Here is a 14,952-nt window from a genome sequence, read left to right as displayed (position 1 = left end):
TTCCCTAATTCCCAGGGTATTAGGGAGTTATCTACTAAAAGGCTGGTATTTCAGCCAAATTTACTAATACTAAGTAAAGATTACTTAGTATTAGTAAATTATGCCCTGTAGCTGCTCACTGTAAAAAAAAAAAGGTCCCCTCTCCCGAGCCCCCACCCACGCCGCGCGAGTGGGGGCTTTTAAACTAAAGGGGGGACCTATTGCCCTCCCTCCGTGCCCCCACCCCTGAGTGGCAGATGGGGGCCCTGAATCAAAATAAGGGGGGGACCTAATGTTCTCCCCCCCTGGCCCCCACCCCTGAGCTGTGGGTGGGGGTCCTAAATACTAATAAGGGGGGACCTAATGTCCTCCCCCTGGCCCCCACCCCTGAGCTGTGGGTGGAGGCCCTACAGTAAAATAAGGGGGGACCTAATGTCCTCCCCCTTTGCCCACACCCCTGAGCAGCAGGTGGGGGCCCTAAATTTGAATAAGGGGGGAGGACATTAGGTCCCCCCTTATTAGTATTTAGGGCCCCCACCCACCGCTCAGGGGTGGGGGTCAGGGGGAAGGACATTAGGTGCCCCCCCTATTCCAATTTAGGGCCCCCAACCCGCCGGTCACGGGTGGGGTTCAGGGGGGAGGACATTAGGTCCCCCCTTATTAGTATTTAGGGCCCCCACCCGGCGCTCAGGGGAGGGGGCCAGGGGGAGGACATTAGGTCCCCCTTATTAGTATTTAGGGCCCCCACCCACTGCTCAGGGGCCAGGGGGGAGGACACTAGGTCCCCCCCTTATTAGTATTTAGGACCCCCACCCACCGCTCAGGGGTGGGGCCATAGTTGTAGGACATTAGGTCCCCCCCCTTATTAGTATTTAGGGCCCCCGCCCACCGCTCAGGGGTGGGGGCCAGGGGGGAGGAAATTAGCTCCCCCCCTGATTCCAATTTAGGGCCCCCACCCGCCGCTCAGGGGTCGGGGCCAGGGCCAGGGGGAAGGACATTAGGTCCCCCCCTTATTAGTATTTAGGGCCCCCACCCACTGCTCAGGGGTGGGGGCCAGGGGGAGCACATTAGGTCCCGCCCCTTATTTTACTGTAGGGCCCCCACCCGCCGCTCAGGGGTGGGGGCCAGGGGGGAGGACATTAGGTCCCCCCTTATTAGTATTTAGGGCCCCCACCCACCGCTCAGGGGTGGGGGACGGGGGGAAGGACAATAGGTCCCCCCATCATTTTACTTTATGGCCCCCACCCGCCGCTCAGCAAAATTTACTAATACTAAGTAATTTTTACTTAGTATTAGTTAATTTGGCTGAAAGACCAATTTAGGTCTTTCAGCCTTTTGGTAGATAACTCCCTAATACCGTGGGAATTAGGGAGTTATCTACTAAGCGGGTGCAAGAGAAGTCCCGAAGTCCCGAAATTCCGAAAGGCCGAAGTTCCGAAATTCCAAAGTGTCGAAGTGCCGAAGTTCCGAAGGGCTGAAGTGCTGAAGTTGCCGAAGTTCCGAGTGTTGACGTGCCGAATTGCCGAAGTCCCGAATTGCGAAAGTCCCGAATTTCGGGAATGCCGAACCAAAAATTTTCCCCATGCACATGCCTAGTTTGCACTAGTGTATCACAGAGACATGAATGTATCAGTAACGAGAACTCTCAATATTCACAAAGTTACACAGAGAATCTAAATTATAAAGATGAAAGTTAGTTACCCTCCTAAAGGTAAAATATATGAACTTCACAGCTAGGTCCGCAGCACTGATTTCCAAACATTATCACTCCAATCATCAAGACTTACCATTCTTTGCAGTTACAATTATCTGCTGCTCACAAAAGGGAATATTATCATCCAGAACAATGAGACACGAGCAGAAGGAGTTGGAGTTGTTACAGGCTTGGTATGTATAGCACACTGTAATATTCCATTTGTAGCCTGGTTTGCAAGCACAAGACTTAACCGTATCTGTGACATTGCACTCTGAAAATACATGGAAATAACAAGAACTAAGGTGATTAACATGAATTTTTACTTATTTAATTATATATAGATCCAGATCGACAGGCAAATATTGGCCAACCGACCAGACATCATGGTGGTAAAGGAATAGAAGACTGCAGCGGTGGTGGATGCAGCATTATCCAGTGACTATAACATCAGGAAGAAGGAATTTGAGAAGATGGACAAATACCAAGGACTCGAGAAGAGATAGAAAGGATGTGGAAAGTGAAAGTAGTAGCAGTCCCTAGTTGGGAGAGTGGCTTCAGCAAATTTCAAGTGGGACATTTGATCTCTGTCCAGAAGAGTGCAGTTCTAGGAAACTCAGGCTTCTTGTAGAGGACTCGAGAATGATGAATACACAGATATACGACTCGTAGGGTGAGAATATGTAAATATATTTTAGCACTGAGAAAATTGAAAAGTGTCAGTATGGTGAGAATATCCATCCCACACATTTTCGGGTGCAAGATTTTTTAGCAGTCAAAGTTAGAATCAGAACAAATGACAGGATTATAGGCAGGATTCTGCACCCAGCACCCATTAGTCTTGGGGCTGTCCTGAGCATAATACAGGAGTCTGATTATATGTACAGTATCATTGTATATACTTACATATACAACATCAATCACAATATTAAAACCACTGACAGCTGAAGTAAATAACATTGATTATATTGTTACAATGGCACTTGTCAAGGGGTGGGATACATTAGGCAGCAAGTGAACAATTCTTAAAGGGACACTATAGTCACCCAGACCACTTCAGCTCAATGAAGTGGTCTGGGTGCAATGTCCCTCAGGTTTTAACCCTTCATATGCAAACATAGCAGTTTCAGAGAAACTGCTATGTTCACATTTGGGGTTAAGCTAGCCTCTGGTGGCTGTTTTCCGGACAGCCACTAGAGGCGCATCTGCAATGCTGGAGGCATATTATGCCTCCATCGCGCAGAGCGTACATAGGAAAGCACTTGCCGCACATGCGCATTCGGCTCCGCTGGCGTCGGCAGAGGGAGCTGATGTCGGTGGGGGAGGAGAGGTCACCAGTGCCGAGGGAGCCCGGCACTGGATAAAGGTAAGCTGCTGAAGGGGTTTTAACCCCTTCAGCACCACAGGAGGGGGACTCTGAGGGTGGGGGCACCCTCAGGACACTATAGTGTCAGGAAAACCGCTTTGTTTTCCTGACACTATAGTGACCCTTTAAATTTCGTGTGTTGGACGCAGGAAAAATGGGCAAGTGAAAAGATCTGTGTGACTTTGACAAGGGCCAAATAATGATAGGTCAGAACATCTCAAAAATGGTATTCCCAGTATGCAGTGGATAGTAGCCACAACAAGTGGTGCTAAGAAGGACAACCGGCATCAGTGTCATGGGTGAACCAGCATCAGGGTCATGGGCGCCCAAGGTTTCTTGATGCATGTGGGGACCAAATCTAGCCCATCTGGTCTGATTACACAGAATAACAACTGTGGCTCAAATTGCTGAAAAATGTAATGCTGGCTATGAAAGAAAGGTGTCAGAACACACAGTGCATTGCAATTTGCTGCGGATGGGGCTGTGTAGCCGCAGACCAGTCAGAGGGCCCATGATGACTTCTGTCAATTGCCGAAACTGCCTCCAATGGGGACGTGAGCATCAGAACTGGACAACAGAGCAATGGAAGCAGGTAGTCTGGTATGATGACTTACATTTTATTTTAGATCAGGTGAATGGCTAGGTGTCCGTTGTTTATCTGGGGAAGTGATGGGAACAGGATGCACCATGGGAAGTGTTATGCTCTGGGCAATGTTCTGCTGGGGATCCTTGGGTCATGATATTCATGTGGATGTTAATTTGACATGTACCACCTACATAGAGAGTGTTACAGACCACATACACCCTTCATGGCAATGGTGTTCCCTGATGGCAGTGGCCTCTTTCAGTAGGATAACGCACCCTGCCTCACTGCAATCATTGCTCAGTAATGGTTTAAGAACCATGACAAAGAGTCCATGACAAAGAGCCTTGGCCTCCAAATTCCCCACCTAACAACTTGTAGAACTTAACACATCTGCCACTTATGTCTTGGTGCCAGATACCACAGGACACATTCAGAGGTCTTGTGCTTTGCTGCATCATAGCTGTTTTGGTAGCACGAGGGGGCCTACATGATATTAGGAAGGTGGTTTTAATGTTGCGGCTGACTTGTGTAGAAATATTTAAATCACTTCTTCTGATATTTTCAGATAAGAAGACCTTTTTAAGTCATATATAGCACAGGAGGGGTGCCCACAAGGTAGATACCCAGCTACTTTGGAACTAAAACTTCCATGATGCTTTTCTGTGCTAAAGGTTGGCTAATAAGCTGTATTTCTACAGTATCTGGGGATATCTCTTTTACGTATCTGTCCTGCACACCATAGACCATTCAAAAATAATTACTGATACAACGAAAGGTAAACGGAGGTACAACAAACCTACAAGGAACAATGTGACATAGTGTAGTATTCCTATAGTAAATTGAGCGTGAATGCTTATTAGTTGCACTCACAAGCCAAAACCGAATGAAAGCTTTCTATAGTCATGACAGGACAAATCCTCAAACAGGAACAAACCATTAGCAGCCTTGATTTTCCATAAATCAAGCAGGAGACAAGAATAGTGCAATACGTACACTGGTGGAGAAACGTTCCTCTGCACTGTTATTGTCTCCTGTGTGATTTCTACAGAACTTACATTCACTGTTCTATTTATTTTTGGCTTGTTGCGAGTGCGAATTAATAAGTGTTCACATTTAATTTACTATAGCAGTAGTACACTACGTCACTTTGCTGTTCTTGTCGTTTTGCTACATCTCCATATATTGTTTGTTGTACTTTTTGACTACCGGTATATTAGTATAGGAGAGATTCTGAGACAAACAACCTGTAATGTTAAGTATCCATTTTTTTCATCACTTTTGGAGTTGTTTTGTGAGTGTTCTGTTTAAGTGGGATACCTTTTTTGTTGTGGGATTATTACTTATGCTTATGTCAGTGTATGAATGTGACATAATTGTATGACTCACCCGTAGTAATATTAACCCGGATAATATTGACGCTTGTTGTAGAATTGATGGCGAAGGTTATGGGCACTATTTGTGTTGTGATATAGCTCTCAGCTGCATTTGCGGAGTATCCTTCTACCAGGATATCGGTATATAACAGATATTCAGACGGGTTCGATGCAGCTGGAAAAAAACAAAGAAATATGTTGCACAGCTCTTTGTATACATTACTTACAGCATATAACACTTACATTAATAAGAATAAAGAAGATAGAGGCTTGTAGGCTTTTCCACATGTAACGGATCGACGGGCACCCTGACTGGGTACCTCCGTTAAAGGATGCTCCTAGCATTTCCTGAGGACTTCAAGCACTGCAGCAGACACCACAACCACCGAATCGGAGAAGCATATGAATGCTCTCAAGCATATGAATGCTGTAAACAGCCAAATAGTAAAAACTATACGAATAGGTTTACACTCCTAGCAGTCAAACTGGAACAGCAAACAATAAATCCTCCCCCAATTATGAGACGACACTTCACTTTGAGGGTTGAGCAGGAACTCAACTGTGCTGGCACACCCAGCCTGTTTTTTATTATAGTCTTGCACATACAGGACCGCCCACAGGGAGGTATAAAATAACCAATGAAATAACTGTTACAACCCACAGTAAAGTCCTTCCCTCTGCCTGTGATACAATTATCTCACACAATGGGAAATCTAATTATCACAGGCTGAGAAATACAGTTTTATAAAACATATCACAGGGACCCCAAAACATGCAATAATCCCATAAAATGTATATCCTCGGAACCGGGGGATCTGGGTGAACCACATATCCAAAACTACTGCACGATGTCTTTGTGCACCAAAGACCGTCGAGATGGCATCGTGTAGAAAAGTCCAAACAGTGTCTGTGAGTTAAAATGGCCGCCATCCATTGTTCTCACCATGTGCTTCATCCATTGTTCTCACCATGTGTCTCTGATACATGAAATGGTGGCCACCCAGTAACTCCACAGTATGTCCCCAGATGGTTCTTAAAGGGCCAGTCAGGTCATACATAATCCATTATGCCCAGTCAATAGGTATAAAGGGTCCCATCTTCCCGGGACCATAATCACTGGGCAGGAGGCGAGCAAGCAGTCCCCTCCAGGAAACTGAGGCAGACTCTGGTACAGGGCCCAGTCTGCTACATTTCTCCCCTTTTACCAAAGAGACTATCCAGACTCCAGACCTCCAATCGGTCTGGGGCTCTGATAGTCGGTCGGCCTTTCTCACCCGGTGTAGCTGTCCCGGTGTTCTCCTGTCACATGTGCCCAGTTGTAAATCCATAGTCTGGTGGAAAAGTAACCAGGGTGCTCTCTCTCCTGGTTGGACAAAGCTGTTGCTGGAGAGAAGGGGTAACACACTCCTCTCCCTGCGACGCCCTCTCTGGTTGTAGGGGGAAACAGACTGGGTCCCCTTCCAATACATTGTCCTGTTGTTGGGGACCCGGACAGACTGTCCATATCCCCAGTGGTGCAGGTGCAGAGACTACGGTCCCATCTGCGCTGTTGTGGGGCTTACTGTCTCCCTTTGGTGGGCTAGGCTGCCGCTGGGGAGGGGAAACAAGACTCTCCCCTCCCGGTAGAATACTCTGCCGCAGGGGAGCAGGACCGACTGTCCGTACTACCTGTAGCTTGGGCGCAGAGACCACGGTCCCATCTGCGCTGGTGAGGGGCATAGTGTCTCCCCTTGGTGGGCTATGTTTCCGCTGGGGAGAGGGAGTAACTAGCTCCTCTCCCTGAACCATAGACTGCTGCTGGGAAGAGGGCGTAACAAGCTCCTCTCCCTGAACCGCAGACTGCCGCTGGGGAGAGGGGGTAACAAGCTTCTCTCCCTGAACCGTAGACTGCCGCTGGGGAGAGGGGGTCACCAGCTCCTCTCCCTGACACTCTCTCTGCTGGTGGAGAGGGGGACCAACTGTCTCCCCTTTCAATGACAATATATTGAAAGGGGGAGACAGTTGGTCCCCCTCTCCACCAGCAGAGAGAGTGTCAGGGAGAGGAGCTCTTGACCCCCTCTCCCCAGCGGCAGTCTACGGTTCAGTGAGAGGAGCTTGTTACCCCCTCTCCCCAGCGGCAGTCTGCAGTTCAGGGAGAGGAGCTTGTTACCCCCTCTTCCCAGCAGCAGTCTACGGTTCAGGGAGAGGAGCTAGTTACTCCCTCTCCCCAGCGGAAACATAGCCCACCAAGGGGAGACACTAAGCCCCTCACCAGCGCAGATGGGTGAGGGGCTTACAACAGGGGACATATTATACAGTAATTATTTTTCATATAGCCTGTATATGTTCTGCGGAATCTGCATTAAACTGTATCTTCCAAACTACTGAACGGATCTGGGTGAATTTTGGATATGTGGTTCACCCAGATCCCCCGGTTATACGTTTTATGGGGTTATTGCATGTTTTGGGGTCGCTGTGATATGTTTTATAAAACTGTATTTCTCAGCCTCAGAGGGAAGGACTTTACTGTGGGTTGTAACTGTTATTTTATTGGTTATTTTATACCTCCGTGTGGGCGGTCCTGTATGTGCAAGACTATAATAAAAACCAGGCTGGGTGTGCCAGCACAGTTGAGTTCCTGCTTAACCCTCAAAGTGAAGTGTCATCTCATTATTGGGGGAGGATTTATTGTATGCTGTTCCAGTTTGACTGCTAGGAGTGTAAACCTATTCGCAGGGTTTTTCCTATTCGGCTGTTTACAGTATTCATATGCTTGAGAGCATTCATATCCTTGAGAGCATTCATATGCTTCTCCGATTCGGTGGTTGTGGTGTCTGCTGCAGTGCTTGGAGTCCTCAGGAAACGCTAGGAGCATCCTTTAACGGAGGTACCCATTTGGGGTGCCCGTCGATCCGTTACACCGCATTTAATAGCTTTTGGACAAAATAATTAGATAGATTTTTTTCTCTCTTTTGTATAACTTCACAAAGAAAAGTTGGCCAGAAGGGTTATCCAAAAATAAAGGGAACAGACAAGGGGGTAACCCTAGGGTAATGGAACAAAAAATAAAAGAGGAATCTGTCTCTATAATAGAAAGTTACTAAAAATCTCGAAGATACTTTATTGATACCAAAAAAAGGTTACTATAGATACACTGCCCCTCTAAGTAACTGTCTGACTAAGACAGAAAAAATAACGGTATTTGATGCAAGGGGCGTACAAATAGGGGATAAGGGGAGTAAGGAAAGACACAAGAAAAAGAGGGTCACATAAGTGGGTCACATAAGTCGAAACAAATGATCTGGAGCAAAGCTGATAGTAGCGATCTCCAAAATCATGATGTAATAAAACAAAACAACAAACAAAGCTAATTGGAAAAAGACATGCGCAAAAGTCGGGAGCCACAATCGGCGTTGAAACTATATGATAGAATCAAGTACTGCTGCCTGACAGAGGATCTATTAGAGGTGTAGACGGCTGGCTCAATGTCATCTAAAATATATAAAGCTAAACAATGTCAAAAATATAACATCATCGGAAGCCTATACACTGAAGGTCACAAAAACGTCCCAATAGTTATAGTGTAAACTAACTTTCGTTTACAGGATGCTCAAATTGGCTGCAGATAAGTAAGAGTCTGCTTGCTAGATATATTGCAAGAATGTATCGCTAAACGAGTCCAATGTGTAATATGATACTTAGTAACATGTTGGTTCATAGTCAGGAGCCTAGCACGGAGCAATATAAAGCCAGTGTAGACTAAGAATTGGAGACTTGAAATATCCTAATATAATCTTTGGTGGCTGCTTAATTAAATAAGGGGTGCCGTAATTAGTATGACTCAATATGAATAACGTCTAGTTCTGCACAGACATATTGGCTCGAAATGTAAGAACTAGTCAACAAGATAAATTACTTATTCATCAGATAGATACTACAGTGCTGAGCTGACTAAATAATGTTAAGAGTGATGCAATTAGGTAGAGCATGCAGCACTCACAACCAAAATACAACTCGATCCGTGCAGTCACTGAATATATGGCAGGATCTACTAAATAGTGAACCTGTAGAGTGACTAAATAACTAAGTAGAGAGTACCTGATGGATATAAAGAGATAAGATAGAAAGGAACAGTGCCTTCATGGACACCTTTAACAGTAAAGTAATAAGTTATGAAAGAACAAGACTTTACAGAGCCAAAAGATCAAAAGTTAGTGATGATAAAGTATAATGCCAATTGACTAAGCTTAAAAAGTACCCTGATCAGTATATTGCTTCCCAATAGCTAGAGGTGGCTATCAATCAGCCAAATTCTAGGGTTACCCAAAATAATCACTGGGTTATTGCGGGCTATAGGATCTAGACCACAGCGAAGGTACCGTAGAGAAGAGAGGGATGCAGACGTACAGTCAGGTCCATAAATATTGGGATATCGACACAATTCTAATCTTTTTGGCTCTATACACCAACACAATGGGTTTGAAATGAAACAAACAAGATTTGCTTTAACTGCAGACTTTCAGCTTTAATTTGAGGGTATTTACATCCAAATCAGTTGACCGGTGTTGGAATTACAACAGTTTGTATATGTGCCTCCCACCTTTTAAGGGACCAAAAGTAATGGGACAGATTAACAGTCATAAATCAAACTTTTACTTTTTTAATACATGGTTGCAAATCCTTTGCAGTCAATTACAGCCTGAAGTCTGGAATGCATAGACATCACCAGACGCTTGGTTTCATCCCTGGTGATGCTCTGCCAGGCCTCTACTGCAACTGTCTACTGCATCAGTTCCTGCTTGCTCTTGGGGCATTTTCCCTTCAGTTTTGTTTTCATCAAGTGAAATGCATGCTCAATCGGATTCAGGTCAGGTGATTGACTTGGCCATTGCATAACATTCCACTTCTTTCCCTTAAAAAACTTTGGTTGCTTTTGCAGTATGCTTCGGGTCATTGTCCATCTGCACTGTGAAGCGCCGTCCAATGAGTTCTGAAGCATTTGGCTGAATATGAGCAGATAATATTCCCCGAAACACTTCAGAATTCATCCTGCTGCTTTTGTCAGCATTCACATCATCAATAAATACAAGAGAACCAGTTCTATTGGCAGCCATACATGCCCACGCCATGACACTACCACCACCATGCTTCACTGATGAGGTGGTATGCTTTGGATCATGAGCAGTTCCTTTCCTTCTCCATACACTTCTCTTCCCATCACTCTGGTACAAGTTGATCTTGGTCTCATCTGTCCATAAGATATTGTTGAAGAACGGTGAAGGTTTTTATTAGATGTTGTTTGGCAAACTCTAATCTGGCCTTCCTGTTTTTGAGGCTCACCAATGGTTTACATCTTGTGGTGAATCCTCTGTATTCACTCTGGTGAAGTCTTCTCTTGATTGTGGACTTTGACACACATACACCTATCTCCTGGAGGGTGTTCTTGATCTGGCCTACTGTTGTGAAGGGTGTTTTTTTCACCAGGGAAAGAATTCTTCGGTCATCCACCACAGTTGTTTTCCTTGGTCTTCCGGGTCTTTTGGTGCTGCTAAGCTCACCAGTGCTTTCTTTCTTTTTAAGGATGTTCCAAACAGTTGATTTGGCCACACCTAATGTTTTTGCTATCTCTCTGATGGGTTTGTTTTGTTTCTTCAGCCTAATGATGACTTGCTTCACTGATAGTGACAGCTCTTTGGATCTCATATTGAGAGTTGACAGCAACAGATTCCAAATGCAAATAGCACACTTGAAATGAACTCTGGACCTTTTATCTGCTCCTTGTAAATGGGATAATGAGGGAATAACACACACCTGGCCATGTAACAGCTGAGAATCCAATTGTCCCATTAATTTTGGTCCCTTGAAAAGTGGGAGGCACATATACAAACTGTTGTAATTCCTACACCGTTCACCTGATTTGGATGTAAATACCCTCACATTAAAGCTGAAAGTCTGCAGTTAAAGCACATTTCATTTCAAATCCATTGTGGTGGTGTATAGAGCCAAAATGATTAGAATTGTGTTGATGTCCCAATATTTATGGACCTGACTGTAGGTGTCAGAAAAATGTCAGGAGAGTGTCGAGCCCGACGCACGTTTTGCCTGATTTAGAGGCTTGTCAGGCTCGTATAGGCTCCGATGATGTTATTTTTTTGACATTGTTTAGCTTTATATATTTTAGATGACATTGAGCCAGCCGTCTACACCTCTAATAGATCCTCTCTCAGGCAGCAGTACTTGATTCTATCATATAGTTTCAACGCCGATTGTGGCTTCCGACTTTTGCGCCTGTGTTTTTCCAATTAGATTTGTTTGTTGTTTTGTTTTTTATTACATCATGATTTTGGAAATCGCTACTCTCAGCTTTGCTCCAGATCATTTGTTTGGACTTATGTGACCCACTTATGTGAACCACTTTTTCTTGTGTCTTTCCTTACTCCCCTTATCCCCTTTTTGTACGCCCCTTGCATCAAATACCGTTATTTTTTCTGTATTAGTCATACAGTTACTTAAAGGGGCAGTGTATCTATAGTAACATTTTTTGGTATCAATAAAGTATCTTCGAGATTTTTAGTAACTTTCGATTATAGGGACAGATTCCTCTTTTATTTTTTTGTTCTATTGTATAACTTGTTTTGGCAAATAAATACATATTATAGCATTCTGCAGCCCAGCCTTGTCTGCTTCCCCTCTCCCCTTCTAAAATACTTCCTGTATCTATATGTCTGTGCAGTCCTGATGTGCCCATTGTGTTTATGGAGAGGCTGTGTTGTGCTTGAAGGGTGTAGGGGGCAAAAAAAAAAACTAACAAAAAAAATAGTTCACATTTTCTCACTCCTGTAAGCAAAGTTTACTGTGTCAACTGTCTGTGTCAACTGCCCACTAAATACTAAAACAAATAGCATCGCTATGGTGGTGTCTATCGAACACATGTATCAAGCTAAAGGTACGGACCTACGAAGATCTTTTAATGTGAGAAATGAAAATCCATATAATGATAATAACAATTATTAATGACAGTTCTTATAGTTATGAAGGATGCCGTGGGAGTATTGTTTTTTTTTTTATCCAACTGCTAAATAGTTTGACACAAAGCGAAGGTAAAGTACATTAATTCATGGGTGTCTGCAGTGTCAAGGGATAGCCATTGCTGGCTTAGATGGAAATTTACTACTTACATAACAATTGCCTTTTCTCCCTTTGCTTCTCTGTATCTGGTCCCTAGGTAAAATGATGCATTTTAGATTAACGTTAAAAAGATGGACGTAGTGTCATTCAATTTTTCAAGAAAGTGGTCATTGGTTGAATTAATTGGCATTAGACTGTTATTAGACTACATACAGTTTATATCGAAGAGTCCTTTTTGTGACTTTTAGACATATACGAAAACTTTTTTGAACTTTTTACAGCAATCTGACATTATTTTATTATTATCTGCGCAGTTGTTAGTCACTGACCTAGAAGTGAAACCCAGCTCTATTCTGATTGGCTGAAAACAGTAAACAACCAATCAGAATACAGCTTTGATTTCACGTAGTCTTTCTTTATGAATGCGGGACTTCTAAATGTATAAATAGCAAGTTTCATAATCATTTCAATTTACTTGCGTACCTGTGTACTGTCTAATAGAAAAACCCTTTTATATAAGGGAATTCCTGATCTTTTAAGAATCATTATTTTTCAGACAAATTACTTTCACACTGGAACTTATTCTTGCATTGACACTTATTGTCAACTCAACTAAAGAAATCACCCCAAAAAGACGATGGCTAATTGTGAGTCCATGGTGGAGTGGTAAAGAAAATGTTAAAAACTGTTATTTGCACACACCTTCCGCTACAAAATTCTAACAGTACAATGAGAATAGTTTTCTGTTTTGGCACATTTGCTTTTCTCTGTAGAGAGCATCAGTTTATATATATATATGCAGACACTAACGCATTTTTTTACTTGATAGGTACTTATGTTGTACTGACAAGTATTGAGAAAAATATATATTTCAGGGTTGATTCACTAAACAGTGAGTTGTGGGGAAAATATTCAGGCCAAAATTCTGCAATTCAGTTTATAATTTCCAAAATTCACTGTTTAGTAAATTAGTCATCCACATTATTAAGGTATGCTCGAGACCCCTGCCTGTTTTTTTTGCCTGTAAGGTCTGCTAGCACATCACAAGTTCAGCGCTACAGAATTTGTTGGCTCTACATAAATAATAAAATAATAATAATAATAATAATAATTAGGGCCAATTTATTTATTTTGATAGTTTGACAATAGATCACTCATTTCTGAGCCCTAATTTGTTTTAACTTCAATTTATCTGCTAGTTCATAAAGAGTATGTCAAATGAGCTCTACAAACCGAATGGATACAGATTTGGAGTTTGCAGCCAAATCTGCTGCTATGTATGTATGCTGTGTTATAAGTAAACCTGACGTTACCTGTGATGCACTGATGCACCTTAGAGTGTACCTTCAAGTAGATGGCATTTTATACAAATCAATTTTGTGCCAAGTTTCTAGCCAAAGCAGTTGAAATGCTAGAGGTTATTGTGCATAAAACTAATTTTAAAACTTCAAGACTAATCAGCATTTGAATAGAAATATCTTCAAATATAAAGACCATAATTATTGTCTTAGTTTTTAGTTATCAAAATATTTGTGTAATTACTGGGACTTTAAAGTAATGTGTGAATATGTATTGGTCTTTTTTCCCCATACCAACATATAGCACAAAGTTCTATATTAATGAAATATCCATCTATAGAAGCGTTTTACCTCATAGTGAGAATCGGATATAATGTTGCCATCATCAATGCTCCAAACACAGTGACCCAAGCGAATCGAAGATAAACAGAGCAATATGTTTAGAAAGGAGATTTTCATCCTAAAGTACAATGCAACGTGCAGTTAGTCAATATAGCATATATTGAGATTTGTTTAAATTTTCAATCATATCTTACAGCACAGTGGGTTTACCAAGAAGTTCTTATCTAGTGCTCTAGTGCTCTGTTAATTGAACTTTTTTCAAAAAAGGAAAAACAGTCGAACAATGTGCACGTACAGATACATTGTATACAAATGCTTTATCTACAGAAGTCATCGTGTAAGTCTGCGGCAATTTTTCTATTTGTTTTCTTGGAAATTGTGAACAGATTGTGATCACCTGAAAAAGCTTATCCAAAAATATTAAATCGAGGCTAAATTTCTCTCTGCATTACTTGGCACCGTGACATCAAAGCAGAGCGATCATCGGTTGGGTAAGTTCTTTGAGAGTCCCTTAAATTTCAGCACTCAGAAAGAGACAGCTGTGGGAGTAGAGTGTTTTTATTTAAGAGCTGCATTTCTAAATCTAATCAGTGGTTTTGGAAAATTTAGACCAAACTTAGTCAAGTCCCCTCACCTTGGAGTGTTTAGAGACCACTATGTCTTTTATTGGGGGATGTAGCTAAGAAACAGCTGGTGGGCTGCAGATTTTTCAGTAATGTCTTACCTTGTTTTAGAAGCTCTTCCCTCCAAACGAAGATGGTAAATGGAACTCCATATAGAAGGTTGCGTGCAGGGAGAGTTCTCTGCGCACTCAAACCATAATTACTGGACTATGACATGCAAACTGATCCTAATGATTTGTTAAACAACTGTATGTTTACATCTATATTAAATACTGTTTGCCAAGGGATTGTATACAAAGAATTTCCATTTAGATTTGAATAACAAACCTTACAGAAGCAGGAAGATAATTCATTGTGTCCAGTAAATTCTCTTCTCTTCTATATAGCCAGAGTATTCTATATTTACTGCTATCGTTACTTGATGGAATTGGCTTCCTTTCTAGGGATACATTAGGGGTTGGAGAATTATTCCTTAAACTGAAAGTTGTAAAGAATTAACCAGCGAATTACAGATTTGAAGACAAATAGGTGAATTTTAGAATGTTGCCTATTTGAGTCTGACATTCACAATTTCCCAGTGAATTA

The 14,952-nt window shown here is 42.6% G+C and overlaps 1 protein-coding gene across 1 annotated transcript in view; it reads right to left on the bottom strand.

Moving 5' to 3' along the window:
* LOC134586121 (adhesion G-protein coupled receptor F3-like) overlaps positions 1–14,720 on the bottom strand; it is a 51,562-nt gene extending 36,842 nt beyond the window's left edge. Inside the window, exons 1-5 of the mRNA XM_063441631.1 lie at positions 14,695–14,720; positions 13,754–13,862; positions 12,155–12,197; positions 5,011–5,172; positions 1,767–1,946 (exon numbers count right to left, since the gene is read on the bottom strand). Of these exons, the coding sequence (XP_063297701.1) occupies positions 1,767–1,946; positions 5,011–5,172; positions 12,155–12,197; positions 13,754–13,862; positions 14,695–14,720 (520 nt within the window). The remainder of the gene's footprint in view (positions 1–1,766; positions 1,947–5,010; positions 5,173–12,154; positions 12,198–13,753; positions 13,863–14,694) is intronic.
* Between the last annotated feature and the right edge of the window lie 232 nt (positions 14,721–14,952).

This window comes from Pelobates fuscus, chromosome 2 (assembly GCF_036172605.1).
Source record: "Pelobates fuscus isolate aPelFus1 chromosome 2, aPelFus1.pri, whole genome shotgun sequence".
Lineage (NCBI taxonomy): Eukaryota > Metazoa > Chordata > Amphibia > Anura > Pelobatidae > Pelobates > Pelobates fuscus.
Note: the sequence above shows the minus strand (reverse complement) of the source record. Positions and strands in the feature narration are given on the sequence as shown.